General features: G+C 36.3%; 2 protein-coding genes across 2 annotated transcripts in view; one reads left to right on the top strand and one right to left on the bottom strand.

Annotated features, from left to right (window-relative positions):
- The window catches only part of Galphas (G protein alpha s subunit), a 39557-nt gene extending 25538 nt beyond the window's left edge, over nucleotides 1-14019 (top strand). The window contains exons 6-10 of the mRNA XM_029310334.2: nucleotides 3423-3477; nucleotides 3981-4054; nucleotides 4728-4907; nucleotides 4980-5184; nucleotides 5259-14019. Coding sequence (XP_029166167.1) covers nucleotides 3423-3477; nucleotides 3981-4054; nucleotides 4728-4907; nucleotides 4980-5184; nucleotides 5259-5405 — 661 coding nt within the window. The 3' untranslated portion in view covers nucleotides 5406-14019. The remainder of the gene's footprint in view (nucleotides 1-3422; nucleotides 3478-3980; nucleotides 4055-4727; nucleotides 4908-4979; nucleotides 5185-5258) is intronic.
- Nucleotides 8090-18402, bottom strand: Ddx1 (ATP-dependent RNA helicase Ddx1). Its single transcript, XM_029310232.2, has 12 exons — nucleotides 18279-18402; nucleotides 18082-18133; nucleotides 17792-17979; nucleotides 17505-17704; nucleotides 16837-17304; nucleotides 16593-16762; nucleotides 16362-16524; nucleotides 16070-16256; nucleotides 15701-15994; nucleotides 15410-15627; nucleotides 15172-15292; nucleotides 8090-15099 (listed from the first exon to the last, which is right to left on the bottom strand). Exons 1-12 carry the CDS (start codon nucleotides 18292-18294, stop codon nucleotides 14987-14989), a joined length of 2190 nt encoding a protein of 729 aa, XP_029166065.2. The 5' UTR covers nucleotides 18295-18402; the 3' UTR covers nucleotides 8090-14986.
- Nucleotides 18403-18510: the final 108 nt, after the last annotated feature.

The raw sequence follows: 18510 nt of genomic DNA, 5'->3' as shown, positions 1-18510 counted from the left end.
CTTTTGTATCGATAAAACGTACACGGAAAGAATTTTCTCTTAGAACTTACCCTATGAAAATCATGGTAATCGTGAGACAATATAGGTGTTGGTAGAATTTTGCTAGAGTTTCTCTGATTGATATATTTATCGTGACAAAAAATATTAATAGGTACGTAGATAATTTCTGTATATATTTTTCTTCCCTCTTTTGTATCGATAAAACGTACACGGAAAGAATTTTCTCTTAGAACTTACCCTATGAAAATCATGGTAATCGTGAGACAATATAAGTGTTGGTAGAATTTTGCTAGAGTTTCTCTGATTGATATATTTATCGTGACAAAAAATATTAATAGGTACATAGATAATTTCTGTATATATTTTTCTTCCCTCTTTTGTATCGATAAAACGTACACGGAAAGAATTTTCTCTTAGAACTTACCCTATGAAAATCATGGTAATCGTGAGACAATATAGGTGTTGGTAGAATTTTGCTAGAGTTTCTCTGATTGATATATTTATCGTAACAAAAAATATTAATAGGTACATAGATAATTCCTGTATATATTTTTCTTCTCTCTTTTGTATCGATAAAACGTACACGGAAAGAATTTTCTCTTAGAACTTACCCTATGAAAATCATGGTAATCGTGAGACAATATAGGTGTTGGTAGAATTTTGCTAGAGTTTCTCTGATTGATATATTTATCGTGACAAAAAATATTAATAGGTACGTAGATAATTTCTGTATATATTTTTCTTCCCTCTTTTGTATCGATAAAACGTACACGGAAAGAATTTTCTCTTAGAACTTACCCTATGAAAATCATGGTAATCGTGAGACAATATAGGTGTTGGTGGAATTTTGCTAGAGTTTCTCTAATTAATATATTTATCTTAACAAAAGATATTAATATGTACATAGTAAAATTTACTAGATACATATTAATATTTTTGATTGTGGTAAATATTAATCAGAGAAACTCTTATAAAAATCTTCCAATACCATATATATTGTCCCAGGATACCATGACTTTCAGTAAATTCTAAAAAAAAATTAAAATTCGCTCTGTGTATACACACATACATACATACTTCTCCCGTCTGAAAGAATCGGATAGTCAATAAATACGCGACGAAAATAATTTGGGCAATTTCGGTTATACGAAGGGATATAACGAGATACACTATCGCGACACGGACGGGAAATCGATGCAAAATGTGATAATACGGTTTATTATTATCCTCCGCAGTTCTATTCCAGCGAGTCGGAGATATACATATATATATATATATATATATATATATATATATATATAATGTGATGCGGTGTCGTATAGCCGATATATAATTATATAATCTGATGAATATCGTACACTGCGAGCAATAGTCATAAGATCGATACGAATATAATAATGGGGATGGTTTATTATTATCTTGCTGTTCTACGCGTATAAGGATATATTATGCGGCCAATATAAAATAATATATATATATCTGTAACTATTGTAATACGATGATATCGTGGATAATAACGCCATTCATCGTTACCTAATAATATATGCTTTATTGTTCACCTGGAAATAGGTCTAGCGTTTCGTTCTGTTTTTAATCAAACTTAACAAATCGCGAATTATTCTGCCTAAAGAAAATTTAATCGGTAATCGTCAAAGACGAGAAAGAATTAAAAAATAGATCGATGGGAAGTTATGCTTCACGTTTTAAACACACTTCTCTGAGAGAGCTGCTCTTTTTCCCCTTACTATTTTACACGCCTCCCTAAAAGCGAAAGAGACCTAAAAGAACGCATCCAAATTCTCCCATTTAGATTTTTACTCGATTGCGACCGATGAATGCTGATACTAATTACTGAAAAAAAATTTATTGAATTCAAATAAGTATTTATTTCAATACTGTCAAATAAATAATTTATTTGTGAAACTGATAATATTGATTTGATGTGAAAAATATTTATTTGCTATAAGAAAATCCTTTTTAAAACAGATAAATATTTATTTGTTTCAAATGAATGATTTATTAGGCAATATTGAAATAAATATTTATTAATTCAATTTTTTTTCAGTGCACAGGTATCTGTAATCTCTTTAAATTCGACGCATTTTTTGCGATCCTCCATTTTTATTATATCGATGTCGAATTTTGAAATTACACATTTAAAATAAATATATATATATATATATATATATCGAGAGGTAATTTGAATTAAATGCAGAAACAGAAATAATGTAGAAATATATATAAATAGCTGTATTCTCGAATTAGATTCGCCCTTTTCTCTCGTACGATATATTATCTTGATATTCAAGATATACAAATGATTATAATTGAAAAACTCTCGATACGGAACTGAAAGCTCGTGTAAAAAAACACATGCACTTTGCTAGAAATTGATAAAAATAAACCCCATAAAACATTTAGCGAAGAAAAGTTCAATGACGATCAGACTGGAATTCCTCGATGACATTTCGATAGTTTTGATATATATATATATATATATATATATTTTTTTTTTTGTGATGCAAGCTTTCTTCAGCATGACGTAACCTAATCCGCGCCCCGATAAAAAAACAACTCGACGCGATTAAATTCGGAATAAAAATTTCCGCATATGTCACTCTTGCAAAAAAATAAGCCGTGCGATGTAAAATAAGCGACGCGTTTCTTATAAATCGGGGCGATTATTTATATTTGAGAACGTAACAAATCGGAATCCCCGACGCCGAAAATTTGATTCGCATCTACATCACATAAAACAGACACGTTTCGACCATATACGGACGTGTGGAGTGGCTCTCACGATAACGATGCGGTTGATTGACAATGATTGTTATCGCGGATGCCCCGCAATCGATCGAAACTAGTTCAGCCTGATTTTGACGAATTCGTTTGCCTGTGTTCGTCGAAGGCACGGATATTCTATATATACGTTTTGCATTCTTTTTATCTGCGGGATTGATACGCCCGTTTGGTGGATTAAGAAATTTATTGGAATATCGGCAAATAAATAATCTGAGAGACAGATTCGCCGCTATAATTGTAACGCAAAAATAATGTTCGCGAGATTTTCGAAACCAAATAAGATTGAATTGTACAAGACATGACATATTTAGACAAATTTATTTGGCTATTTCCGTAAAATACATTTCGCAATTTATTTTTCTTGTATTGATAATAGCTCTCTAAATATACGCTTTTTTAATTTTTTTTTATTTGGCGAATAACGCACGAAATATTTATAGAATATTACATGTAACGTCACGTAGTTGTTGAAGATAAATATTTTAAAAAGATTATATTTTTTTCACATCGGAGGAAAAATCTTGAAAACATAGAACATTCAATAAATCGTGCGCAGCGAATAATTAAAGAAATTGCTAAGAAATCATTTACTAACTCTTTATTGTTTCATTCTGTTTCAGTTTTCTAGATAAGGTAGCCATCGTAAAACAGCCAGATTACACGCCCACGGAACAGGTAAATATCACACACATCCAATCTGCCTTTTATACAAAAATTTAAAACCATCGATATATTGATGTAATTTTGCTGCATAGAGAGAATTTTCTGCTAGAATTTTTTAGAAAATCATGGTAATTGTAGGACAATATATAAAATTGAAGGATTTTATAGGAGTTTCTCTAATTAATATTTGCATCACAATAAAAAATATTAATATCCACAATAAGATATAAAATGTTCGATTAATTTTACTATACGTACATATTAATATTTTTTATTGTGGTAAATATTAATCAGAGAAACTCTTATAAAATTCTTCCAATATCATCTCACGATTACCATGATTTTCAGGGTAAATTCTAAGAGAAAATTCTCTCCGTGTGCGTGAACGGAATCTTTCAAACGTCATTCTGTCGTTTATAAGAAAAAAGAAAAATTACTCCGGATTCGTTCCTTATCGACACCTCGACACGAGGATGGATACACCGAACTGCTAATAATGCCGGGTTCTGTTTCAGGACATCCTGAGGTGTCGAGTCCTCACGTCCGGCATTTTTGAGACGCGGTTTCAGGTCGACAAAGTGAACTTTCAGTAAGTCCTAGTGCGACACGCTTTGCTCCAATGTCGTGTGACTATATATAGCCGACATATTACAGTAACATCGGTCGACGGTAAATATAAACGCAAAGCTGCGGCGGCGACGGCGGCATCTTACTTAGCCTAGCCTCCTCTGCCTGTGTGTTGTTGTTACGCCCGCTGCTGAGAGAGAGAGAGAGAGAGAGATAGATACTTACACTGTTATAACGTGTAAGCTGAAATCCGTTAACCGCGTTAACGCCTCCGCAACTTTGTAACATTTTCCCTTTTTGCGTTCACTCGCAGGCAGGTCACGTACGGCGCCCCACATTATTCTCTATAGGCCCGCTATCTCTTTGTCGCTTCGTCTTCTCTTCTCTATATGCTCGTATAGACGTTTCACGGGCTACACAAATCCGAAGCTTCTCCAACAAACGCTCGAGAAGTCTGTCCACTTGTGGCTTTAAACGCCTGAATTATTTCTCGTTAAAAAAACTCCGTATCATAATCACCGCCATCTGCTTGACGAAATCTAAAAAATCCAAAAGATTTAATAATACAATTTATAATATTACTTTTCTAAATGATCAACATTTTTCTAAACGAGGGAGGGCTTGCGATAAGAATAAGGTTCGGATCAGTTGCAGTTAACTATTTTATTGATTATTGTATTCTTTTTTTCTTACAGTATGTTCGACGTTGGTGGCCAGCGCGATGAAAGAAGAAAATGGATACAGTGTTTCAATGATGTTACGGCGATTATATTTGTCACGGCGTGTAGTAGTTACAATATGGTACTCAGGGAAGATCCTACGAAGCTGAGACTCAGAGAGAGTCTCGACCTTTTCAAAAGTATCTGGAACAATCGGTACGCAAGTTTCGATCTTTATGTTATACCGCGATGAATCAATACTCATTCCTTTTTTTCTTTACTTGACAGATGGCTCCGCACGATTTCTGTGATCCTGTTTCTAAACAAGCAAGATCTGTTGGCGGAAAAAGTCAAGGCGGGCAAGCACAAACTCGAGGACTACTTTCCGGAATTCGCGCGTTACCAGACACCAGTCGAACCCGGGGTAGTCGCCGATCCCTCGGAACCGCCTGACGTCATAAGGGCCAAGTACTTTATCAGAGATGAGTTTCTCGTAAGTACAAAGTTGAACGTCAATCGCATCTCGCGGCATTCAACAACGTTTCGAGATGTTGCTTGCTTTTCTAGCGCATAAGTACGGCGAGCGGTGACGGCAAACACTACTGTTACCCGCACTTCACATGCGCCGTTGACACGGAGAACATCAAAAGAGTGTTCAACGATTGCCGGGACATCATCCAGCGGATGCACCTGCGTCAATACGAGCTCTTGTGACTTCGTTCCTGCCGACGTCTCCTGTCACCATCCGTTAACCTGACCGTCACGCTCGTACTGCATCTCGAGCTGTAATCGCTACGAATGAGCGAACCCTGCGAGAAACTCTGTCGCGAGAGCATTCGCCGCCAATCAGGTAACGCGCGCGCCGAGGGCTTCCTCCGGGATCGAAAAGCGTAGCCGGCGGAATGGACGACCACGTTCGTCGAGAACGCGCTAGCAGACACCAAGAGAGAAAGGATTATGCTTCTTTTCGTCGACAAGATTCAGTAAGATGAGCCGGTACGTCGATATACGCCTGCTGCTGAATCTCTCTCTCTACCATCTGAAGCCTGTCTCTCGCGAGCGAAGCGTTTTAAATCGTGCAAAAACCCGTGTGTCTCGCTTCGCGGTCGTACGAAACAAAAAAAAAAAAAGAAATGAACGAGCGGCCCCTCCAGCGGGCGTATTCTCGAACGGTCACTCGACTCTCCTTTGAGTTAGATGAAAGAGTGTGCTGAACACTCGTCGTCGTCGTCGTCATCCGAACGACGATGGCGGGAATGAAACTCTCGCGCTCGATCGTGCGTATGAACCATTTACCTCGTTAATTTTATTCCTATATTCGCGTGCAATCCCGTTCAGGAAACGCGCGGATCCTGTCGTAAACGTGGGCCAACGTCGTCATCGGGTGTAATTCGAGTGACGATCCTCTTCTCGTTCAACACACTCTTGACGTGAATTATTATTATTATCGTTATCAGCTTAGCGTTAAGGATGTTTCCTAAGACTTAGGCGAACCTCTCCGGTGAAAAGAAAAAAAAAAGAAGAAAAACTTTTACCGTTTTTAACTTTCTCCCTTTTACTCGTTTCACGAATCTCCGCTACTACCTTGCCTAGCTCCTCCTTACATCTCGCTTAGAATCTCCGCGTTCTCCCGTTTTCTTCTTTTGCTTTCGTTATGAGCTTTCGACTTTCGAATCTCGATTCTTTTTATTATTATTATCATCATTGGCCCGATCCCTAAAAGTCTCAGCCGCGCCCTTTTTACGAGAAGAGTATTTTGTGACATTTTACAGTATTTCGAAGAGCGTTTTAATTATATAAATATGTATCGAGTATGTACAGGGTGACCGTCCACGGATTCTCATCGTTTTTTACGTACATTTCTTATCGATCGAGGTCTCTCACGGATATGGACTTTCCCTCTTTTTTCTTTTTTTCCTTTTTTTCCTTTTTTTCGTTTATCATGTATACTGTAACCTTTTTTTAAATTTCTCTGTACTTAGACACGCGTACTACCGCAACAGTAATAAGGTCTGTACATCCTAGCCCCAAATGAAATGTGCCACAGTTCAAGTTCTTCGTTACCACGCATGCAAGTATAATTTTGCGGTACGTTGCACGCACATGACATTTTATTAAACTCGTGTAAAATTTAATTGATCGTTTTACTTTGGCACTGAAATTCGTATCTCACTTTCGGAGAGATCGTCGCGCCCCGATGATACGTTGATGGTAACGTGTACAAAATTTTTACTGCGACTGACCCAAACAGTCAATCACGGTGGATCATTTTTACGGCGAATGCCCCGGGTCCGATGTGCAAGAATCTTATCTCCCATGCGCCGCCATCATTGCATCCACTTCTCCCTCGTCGTCGTTACTCGGTCCTATATCTGATAAATCATGTGTCAATTTTTTTCCTGTAAATTTAACTTTTTTATGTACATATTTTAATTGGCGTTATGTCAAAAGATAACGAAATGCTTGCACAACAATGACATATGCACATAGATCAAGTAAAACTTAAACATTTGAAGAGTCAGCTCCAATTGACAGCTGCTTTATTCCAGCCATCTTTTTATCGAAAATACGAAAATCGAAGATCTCTTTGCTATTAATATTTAGTTACTAAAAGATCGCGTATTTATAATTGTATATAATAATTTTGTAAAAAAATATATATATATATATTTTGATGATATGTATCAAGTCTGAAAATTTAGCATCGTGTATCAAAAGGATTTGCTGTAATATATTGATGAAGAGAAAAGAAAAATAATGCATTAAGGATTAATATATTTTGTTAGCTTGGCATTAAAAAATAATCATTATAAAATAATGCGTTGAAAAGAGCGGAAAGATTTCGAAGAAAGTTTTTGCGCATTTACATCGTCAATTATCGATTTCGATCTTGTTTTTAGAAGACTCGAGAATGATCTATTGCGTATATCATTGCGTGCTCGTGTTTCGAGGGTATAATGCGTATACGATAGACACATCACTAATGTTTTGCATATGTATATCATCGTATATGCGATATCGTCGTCTATAAGATTCTACGGGATCAAAAGCGAGAACAAAAACTCCGTAAAATTGCGCACACAAAACACATTCGTGTATACATATACACACATTTTGATATTAATCCTTTAGCTACACATATAGATGCATCTAACAAGACTCGAAAAATTTGCAGCAAAGTCTCAAGTCAATATAGTCGATTAATCTTCTTTACATAATTTTTGAAGCTTGAAATTATTACTTTACAAATTATAATATAGTTATTTTAATAAAGATAGACATTTTTTACATCGTTATCGCAATACATCTCTATCTTGTTTGATCAAAGAAGCTCTTTTAAATACTGCAGCCAAAGGGTTAATATCAATTATCGACATACCGTGATTTTTTTACAGAAATAATGGAATTAAAGCGAGTGAAATAAAAGTCAAGAGTGAAATGAGCGAGATTTCGTGTAATATACTGTAATACACTCGGCCGTTATTCCTATTCTTTTTTGATTAAAAGATTGTCAATCGTCCTTTATAATCTTTCTATTATAATCCGTGACGGTGCTTGTATACATGTTCGACTAATTTTACGTTCGATCCACAAAACTATTTTTAAAAGTATCGGAAAAGAATTTTGTTCATAATCTTCATAAACGATTAATCACGCGACTCGATCTTTCACCTCATACGTTTTATTCAGGCGACATTAGCGTCGTGTTTTAATATTTTTCACCATTAAATTAATCTATATCTCAGGCGCGATTCTTGCACTCTTTTTCTTTCATCGTGACTCGACGAGAATAGGAATTTCGGGGCATTACATAACTGGTATCCTCTACATGCCGACGTGTCCACAAACTACGTAACTGTAATTTCATATATCGATGTACGTGTATATAAATACGTAGAGTGGTACGAATAAGGCAAACGTTTCGCCGAACGAAATTCTTCTCTGCTCTTTTTTGCGCGATAGATAAAATCAAATGTGTCAATCGTTTCATCGCATTTAGCGTCACACGTGTAACGCACGATGTTACATTACAGAATTAAATTCGAAAAATTCTAATCTGGCTCTATAAATATAACGAGGATATACAAATGACATTTGGCGGAGAAAGGAAATGATACAGCCGCCTCGTTCGTGTCACTATGTACACTTACATCTGTCGTACTAGTACATAATAGACACACAAGAGCCATAGTTTGTAACGTTATTTATAACTTTGCGAAACGTTATTTTTACTATGTGACTGACGTGATTGAGAGGGAGAGAAAGAGAAAAGGGATGTGTGAGAAGAAATGTCGAACGAAGGAGAGAGAATATTTCTCTATCTCTCTTCGCTCGGTTATTATATCTATTGACAACTTCCGTGAAACTTGAATGTTCACACCCGGCACAAAGTCAAGTAGAAGCGAGAGTGTAACGAGAGTAATCTCGCCGCGGGTATTCTCGTTCCTATATATTTCCCCATCCCTCCCCTTCCTCTTTTCCTTTTTCCATAGTATACGAATAACCAAATACGCCCTGATTTCTTATTTCGAGAGGTTTACGTAGCGACGTCGAACGGAAATTAGCGCGAGCAAGAGACAAATCGAAGCCACGTAATAACGAATTTCTATTGTCCACGTTAGAAAGAGAAAATATGTGTGTGTGTGTATGTATGTATGTATGTGTGTGTGTGTGTGTGTGGGATACGCAAGAACGAGATATCGCTATTATCCATAAAAAAGGAAGAATTCACGAGTGTTGATATATATTATTTGTATGCGTGTGTGTATATGTATGTGTGTGTGCGTGCATGTATTAAAAAACGAGGTAGAAAGGATGCGATGTGCCGAATAAGTAGATCGAATAAATCGAGTTACGTGGCCACGATTATGTAGCGCGACATACACACACATATAAATACATATATGTATACATACGCCGAGATCGCACAAGTTTTTCTTTTCTTTTTTTCCGTACGTAAGTAAACGTAAAGAAAAAACGGACATGCGAGTATCTATATAAGCATATATTATTCATATTATATATATTTATTATACATATATATATGTATATAAATATATATTTTATGTATAATATTTCTTGGACGCGCGCAGATATATATCCTTATTTGTAAATAATTAACGGTGTCAGTTTCCGCGTGTTACCGTAAATAAAGAGCAATGACGTTATGATTTCGGTGGACGTTCGAATAAAGATTGCGCGTCTCGTCTAATTTAAATCGAGGGACAAGCTATATATGAATATAAGTAAAGGAGGTCATCGTGTCTCGGGCCGATGAAACGCCGTCACTCGTTGACGACCTAGCGCGAGGTAAAACAACAGCTGATTGTCTCGTGGAACGCGACCGTGAACGCGATTTTAAGTCGACGACGAGCGGCCCGTAAAAAAAAAAAAGAAAGCAATCGATGCTACGAAAACGCCAATCGTTGATAAAGAAAATAAAAAGAGGAATAGATGCAGCACACGTTGTCCGCGAAGCGCATTATTGTTTCGTCCTTAGCAATATTCTTTGTGGACCACGTCGCGGATTATGTAGCCTTAAATAGCGAAAGTGAAAGTAGACCTGTGCGATATTGGAAATGGCATAACGAAAATGTAAAGGGGAAGGATCCGAGGCAAAACCGCTAATGAGGAACTATATAATTGCTAGGCAATTTTGCGATATATTTCCCTTTGCATTCGGTGATCTGCGGCTCGGTTGCACTACTAATTAATTCGGTCATTAGCGTCAGGCTAGGATAGATCCATGTTCTCCTTTAACGTAGAAGAAGAGGAAACTAAGCCAGGGGCTAATGCAAAAATCTAAAAAAAAAGGAAAAGAAAAAAGAAGAGATGTCTAAAATATGAAAATGACACATGATATATATTTTAAAGATTTGCGTTGACCACCATACAAGAATTAAAGACGGCTAATCACCGGATTGCGTGAGTGCAACTCGACCCGCATAATCTGCGCTGCAATGATAGTTGAAAAAAGCCGAGATCGTTATGCATTTCCAATGAGAGCGCAAAACGTTTACCGATCTTGTGCGCGTGACTTTGAATGCTGCGCCACAGATTAAGATTAGATCACGAGCGAATCATTATTGTCGTTACGCTGTTATTCAATAAACAATCTCCTCGCATTGTCGCAAATTTTATTAAAGAAAGTGCGAATAGTAAAATCATTGTAACATTAATTATCTTATTGTGTCATCGCGCGACTGACGACTGTCGTGAATCATTGTTAGGAGCTGATCTACTGTAAGTAGCGGCTTGAGCGAGTTCTTTTTTTCGCGTAACGTCGCCGGGACGATTTGCAGAATCGGGAGAATTAAATTATGCACAAATTTAAAAAAAAAATCTCGAAAGTTCACTCAGACTCGCGATGAAATCGTTTTAATCGACGTCCGACACATCCGAGCGCAAACTTTGATTTTGTAAGATTTATCTCGTGAAATTTTATATCCTAGTTTTATATATATTACATGTGTTTTTCTTATCGTAAGAGGAAGGCAGAAAGAGAAAAAGAGAGTTTCTTTGCGATTTCTCGAAAAATTGAAACCAAAAATTTAATTTTATGGCAAACTGTGCGTCTTTCATTCAGTCGAGAGCGTTAGAAGCGGATGTGCGTATAAGAATTTCCGTTAGATAAAATTTATATTAGAGCACACGCGCTTGTAATTCCACGTTACCATCTGTCACGAAAAATAAACCGTATTTGACGATTAGTTTTAAATAACGAGCTACAATCTAATGTCAGAGATATACTTTGCTCTTGGACGGTTTCATCGATGGCTTCGGAAACGTTCGTCATATTCGACAAGCTATCGTTCAGTCCGATGCGTTACGTATATATTTATAAATATATATATATATATATATCGTTTTTATATTTATTAAAATTTTTAAAATATTTAAAGAAGCGCGCACGCGCGCGTTATTCCTTGGCAGCTGCTCGAAATAAGAATGACGAGTGAACGTTTTCTCGGAAGATGCGAATTTCTTTCAGTTCAAATCTCGATATCTTCGATGAAATCGTTCAAATGTGGCATAATCTTTCGGAGCTAGGCCGGTGCACTATCTCTTATCGCTCTTCCATTCGCGGAGAGGGAAAGGAAATGTTCCATTATCTCGTATCTATATCATGGTTCCACCATGGTTCCATAGTGAATCGTGCCTTTCTATACTTTTTCTCAGTCATTTCGTTGATTCTTCATCATTTATCGGAAAATTCGATTTCTTTCGATCATGATAGGTAAATTATAGAAACGCGGAGCGATCTTACGTTCGTCACATGCGGTCATTAAAGTCGCTCTTTGATTTTCGATAAAAATCACATGTATATAAAAATTTGATGTAGATATGTTGCAAAAAAAAAAAAAAATACGCGCATGTACGATATTATTTTTATATAATTTATATTCGTATTATTATTTGTTTATATTGTTTTGCATTACACTGTGAATAACAAGTTGTATTTATAATTAAATACGTGATTTTGTAATGTAAGATTGTTCCGTCGTTTTAGGAAAAAAAAAATTTGAGAAGCAAGAGAAAGAAGCTACTTGTGCCTCGAGCGCGTCATCTATTTTAGAAATTAAGTAATTAATCGAAATGATGTCATTTCTATAAGGATATATGTATGGTGAACGATCGTCAGTGCTATTTGGAATTTGACTTTTTCTAGTCTTCGATAGCGGTTCGCTGGGCTCCACATTTTTATAAAGCGTAAAGTATCGCCGTTAAATATACATACATCATCGCGCGTTTAATGGTATATAATAAGAGAGATATATATATATACAGAGAGAGAAAGAAAAAGAATATATGTGTGAGAGAGAAAGAGAGACATGGGGTTCATTCATCATATCTTGAAGAAAAAAATATATTCAGTAAACTATAAGAGGCGACTGCGGAATATGTTAAAATAAAGAATCATGATTCGAAAAGATTGGCGCTACGTCACTCTATAATCATCTTTAAATCCAAACTGTTTTAGAGAACAAATACACGACAGATTGCACAATTGTTTTACGTGAAGCGAAAAGAAGGAAACTAGGGGAAAAAAGAAAAGTTACGATTAGCTCGTTAATAATCACGTCTCCTCGTGCCCCGTTTTCTCTCGTATCCTTAATTCACTCGTTATTGCGTGTCTCTTAGAAAGATGTCTAGTTGAAGACTTAAAGATGAATTATTCTTCTTCTTATTATTATTACTATCATCGGTGCAAAAGAGAGAGAAAGAGAAACGAAAGCGTGAGATAAGGTATCTCTTTGATGGTGACATTTAATAAGTGCTATATTAATTTAGAAGCGAAAATGAATGACGCGATGTAAGTGACTGGCGAACTCGTGAAATTCGTTAGGAAATCAAATTCGTATTGTTCGTGCCACGATTTTCATCAACTTTGATTATACTCGTCACCGTGACTTTGTAATTCCATCGAGAGGAATTACATCGATATGCAGAGAGAGAAAGAGAGAAAAAAGAACGAGATGAGGTGGATTTAGTACCTCGCGTTCAGTGCAATTAACAAAGATAAAAAAAAATATATATATATATATACGTATATATATATATGCTGCCGTATCTAAAGTACGCAAAACGATCAAACACACACGGTGAAAAGGCACTTTTAACGTACACGTACATCTGCTGGTGCCATTCAAATGCAAATCGTGGAACGAACAAGTAGGATAATAACAGATATACATATATAAATAAATAAATAAATATATATATATATAAATATTATATATATAAATATATAAATAAAATTCATTGAATCAATCGCGGAAATCGAGTGTGCGTTGCGTATATGGGACTGCGTGCGTGTAATTAAACATGTTACTAGATTACGAGGAAAATATTTCATTCTCATTCTGTGATGACTGTCTACTGAATACAAGAGGCGAGAAGAGAATAAGAAATGTTTACATGAAGTCTTAAGGCTAATGGATTAATCAATTGATTTAGCGAATAAAAATTTAATTAACAGTCGTTGTAACTAACTGCGCAAATGAGAGAAAAAGGAGAAATGAATCTTTATAGACGTAAGAAGACGCGTGTGTATGTGTCTCTCGTTCATTACGTGTGTGAAGAAGAAGAAGAAGAAGAAGAAGAAGAAGCGGACATGATAAATACGTCGCGCGCAAACATAGAACTTTAATATGTTAAAAGAAAAAAAAATAAAGAGAACACACGCTGTATCCGAATTGCGGCGAGAAGAGAACAATATGATTTGTATACTGTATAACTTTAGTCGTTTATCATTGCTTTCGAGAATATATAAGAGTTATGTGTGTATAAATTATTATGTGTAATTAAACAGAAGTCATTTAGTAAATTTTCTTATAAGCGTATATAATATATTATAAATACAGAGGAAACACACACACACAGAACCACACAGCGACACTCCATACACGTACAAAACACACTATAAAGAAATTACAATAGCAAACGCCGCTGTATCATACGTTTGTTTGAGTAAAATAGTGATGATACGATTATGCAAATTAATAACGATACAATAAATACTTATCGTACGTCTTACATAAATGGCAGATGCGTCTGTGGCAATCGACTGTGGGGCCCAATTTTTACAGGGCGTTTGCATGTGTGTGTGCATGTACAAAGTATCCAATTTTTAATGATGCGTGCGAATATATTTGAATCTATTAGCAATATCGAAAAGTGTTTTAGACAAAAATTAAATAATTTGAAACATAATCTGATGTTAATGTTTTTTTTGTAAATATAAATTAGAGTTTACAAATGAAGAGCTGCATTTCTTAATATATTCAAAAATGTATGCATATAAAAGTATATTTTATTTAGAAAAACGAAGAGTTGACATTCATATTTTCTCTACATTTTCGTCTACAAGAAAACTACCGATATCAGATTGACTTTTTCGAAATCAGTCAATTCTTGTCTGTAACATTTTTCGATATCACTAAATCAGTTTCGAAGATATTTGTGCATTATTTCAAATGGAACGCTGTGTGTGTGTGTATGTATGCATTTTATCGCACATCTCGTCTAAACGTATCACACAAAGAAATACATACACCATTTTTTTCATACTATGACATGTATATCTTCATTATGCAACATACGAGCTTAACGCCATCATTTTGTACAAATGCAAAAAAGCTTAAGAAATTTTCAGATAAATATAAGAAAGAACAAAAATATATATATTAGCGATAATAGGATGTCGTATTACAAATATTAATAACATTATAAACAATATTGTGAGATTCGATTAGAATTTCAGAGTTAAATATTCACGAATGAATATTTCGCTTCTAACGCTCTGCTATATGAGTCTTTAAAAACATGAGCTGCGCTCTGGATTCTAATGCGGCCAATTCCGCTACAACAGGAGCCATTTGTTGGACATGATTTTTGTAATCGGAACCTATGAGATACGAGATACGTTTTTAATAATAGCCTCGTATTGTAACGTAATACGAAAAACAATATTACATACCCATCGCCATTCTCTTTTCGCCATACGTAACTTTTCCATCAAACTCATTCAGCGGCACCTTTATGTCCGATTGGACTTGTTGAATCGTCACATTCAAGTGATCCTCAATGTCCGCCAAATACTGCCAAATGTTTGCATCGATTATCCATATATTTATTATGAAATTTTTATATAACTATAGAATTTATCTCGAGTGCTCTCTTTCAAGAGAGACAGAGAATAGATCGTAGAGATTTACCTGGGGCTCATTGTACCACGTGCAACAACCACCCTGATTAGTCAGATTGGTGTTTTGGCAGTTTCTCCCACGAGAAGAACACCATTCGCCGTGATACCACACCTTCTCCGGCACACTACTGACCAAAGAGATCGCCAGACCCATCCTCTCGGCTCTGCCGACTCGTCCGATGCGATGCACGTAATTGGACTTCTCATCGGGAAGAGTTATGTTTATCACTGGAAAGATGACACGAAGAGAAATAACGTCGTGATCTTTTCATAAAAGGTTTCGCACAATTGAATTACTCACTGAAAGGTAGACCGGTGATATCCAATCCTCTGGCCGCTACATCGGTGCAGATCAAAAATTTCACCTCTTGACGTTTGAACCTCTCCAGATTGGCCTTACGCTCCGCGGGCTTCCTGTCTCCGTGCAAACACACACATGAGAACTGCTGTCCACCGGCCTGCTTCAGGTATCTCTCGAGATTATCGCAATCGAGTTTCGTCCTGCAGAAGATCAACGCCCGGTCCATCTTGTGTTCTTTGATTGCGCGTATGCAGTACTCTCCCTTCAGCATCTTTACTGCCTCCGACAACGTTTCTGTAAGATGAACGAATATTACATCGTGTCGATCTCTATAATTAAATGATAGAAAAGAGATTATGAGCATCTAACCAGCGGTATTGTTCCCTGGTCTCACGTTATCTCTTGCATGTACAGCATCAGTTTCTACATGATTTCTTAGATTATACCACGATTTGTCCTTCTGCGGATCTACCGACACTACAACATGATGAACAGTCTCAGGCACTGCGTCTTCGCCTTTTAAATCCACCCAAGTTGGAAAATGCATCAAACGTTCCTATAAGCAAAAATTCGAGAGATATAGTTCATTCATTTTCATTTACATTTTCATTTACTTCCATATCATATTAGCCAATGTTAAAATGTCTCGATGCAAACTTACGGCCATCTTTTTAACTTCGAATGCGTGTAACGTCGCCGAACACACGATCATTTGCAGTCTCTTGCCGTCCGACGTAATTTTTGGAATCTGTTTGTGCAGGCGATCGATAAGTTCGGTGTAACCTTGCTTTAGTAATCCGTCAGCTTCGTCCAGCACAAAGAACCTTGAAATGAATATATCAATTTACTTCTCTATCTGACATGATTTCTTCGTAGTCGAGCGATAAATTACCTGCAGTGCGTTAACAACAAGTAACCGCCTTGTATAAGATCCTCTAGACGTCCGGGGGTTCCGACGACTATGTCTACACCGGAGTTCAAGACAGCAATCTGCTCTTTTACATTCACACCACCGATAACGAGCAGCTCTCTGATCGTTGGATTCTTTAAGTGTACTTTGAACTGAAAAACAAAGTAATTTTATTAATATTACATATATATTCTCGATGACAAAATTTGTTGAAATTCTCATTTACCTTCTGGATTTGATTGTAAGTTTGTTCAGCTAATTCGCGAGAGGGCTCTATGATGATGGCTTGAGGCGCGTTATTTGTGGGTTTACCGCTTTCAGTTGATTTCTGATTGCTGCTGACGGGATTGCACTTGATGGATTCCTTGGGAGCCGACGATACGGCTACATAGTCATTTGGAGGCGGATGCTTGAATGGTTGCGCTCCAAAATTGAAGCCCATCTCAGCGTTCTTCAACACGACGGCCGGGTAGTAAGTTTGTGACTTTTGTTGCGCGTTTAAAGTAAATGCAACGCCCAAGTTTACGCCGTTTTTGGTAAATTTTATTTCGCCTTTCGCCAAATCGATGAAGCATCCGATCACATCGTGCATCCCGAAGGCTTCCCCATAATCATCGAATTGCTTCGCGTTCGATTTCTTTCCGGTACCACCGAATCCATAACCGAATCTATCCGTTCCTAAATCCAAAGTAGCCTGTTCCAAGAACGAAATTCTTAGAATTACAATATATTTAATTATATTAGCTCCAATACAGCATGCATATATAAAAGATGTTGCTTATACATGCTGCATGGAATTAGAATTATAATATATAAGAAATTTAGAACAATGACCTTATATAAAAATATATATTAATATATAACTTAAATTAAATGTATAAAAAAACTACTTGCCTGAGATGTAGACCAGCCCACTCGGCATAAGCCTTCGTCAGTAACTATGGCCTCAAAAAAATATTTGCCACTTCCTGAAATCCCTTTATTTGCACGGCAACCATGCCATTCTTTCTGCTCTCTACTCTGACATCTTAAACCATCTGGTGTCACTGCCAAGGCTCGTCCTCTATCAAACAGGCTCAATCCCCAATGTGCTGCTGTATAAATAATGACAAGATATTTGTATTAAACTTTCCAATGATAAGTTTTATAACATAAACTTGTAACACAAGCTTAATACACACATTGTTGAGTTTGTGCACTAGCTCCGCCTCCTTTTCCAGATTCAAAATCTTTCAGAGTCTCCCAGACTATTTGTAAAATAGGCAAACAGAAGGCACCAGTTTTTCCACTGCCAGTTTCGGCAGCCATCAGTACATCTCCACCACCCAGAATCAGCGGGATGGCCTCGGCTTGAACATCGGTTGGTAGTCTGTAATTTACAATCTCTTGAAAATAATCAGATTAAAATATAACTATCCGTTAGATTTGTTACATTTTTTCAAAACAAAACTTGTATCACATTTTTACTCACGTCCAATCTATGTCATCAACTGCCTTTCCTATTTCTGGCAAAACACCCATTTCTAAAATATGAGAAAAATTAATTATGATTTATTTTTGACACAATATAACATATGATGCAATAATTATTGCACAAAATTTTGACATCATGGAATTGATTTTTTATATATAAGCTAAAGTTACAAATTAACTTATTGTAAATATTACCTTCGAAAGCAGTCATTTTTGCTCAATTATATTAAACTAGGCTTCCTTAAATAATATACTTTTGCGAAAAACGACGTTCCCGGCAGATTGTAGCAGATCAGCTGTTCTCGCGACGCCGTTTCCCCTAAAATCAACAGTCGTGATATATCATTGACGTAGATTGAACTCTACATTGGAATTTCTTTTAATGGCGGGAGAGTGGTTCGTAGAAAAGGATACATATGTATTGAAT

This window comes from Nylanderia fulva, unplaced genomic scaffold (genome assembly GCF_048542155.1).
Source record: "Nylanderia fulva isolate GAGA-0341 unplaced genomic scaffold, ASM4854215v1 Scaffold11, whole genome shotgun sequence".
Taxonomy (NCBI): domain Eukaryota; kingdom Metazoa; phylum Arthropoda; class Insecta; order Hymenoptera; family Formicidae; genus Nylanderia; species Nylanderia fulva.
This window is presented reverse-complemented; position numbering and strand designations above follow the sequence as displayed.

Bases quoted from the DNA above. Each gene is read 5' to 3' on its own strand.
- Ddx1 (XM_029310232.2), bottom strand. The intron at 17,305-17,504 runs GCAAGTAGTTTT...TTCTTGGAACAG, and splicing joins TGGGCTGGTCTACATCTCAG to GCTACTTTGGATTTAGGAAC. The intron at 16,763-16,836 runs GTAAATGAGAAT...TTTGTTTTTCAG, and splicing joins CTTACAATCAAATCCAGAAG to TTCAAAGTACACTTAAAGAA.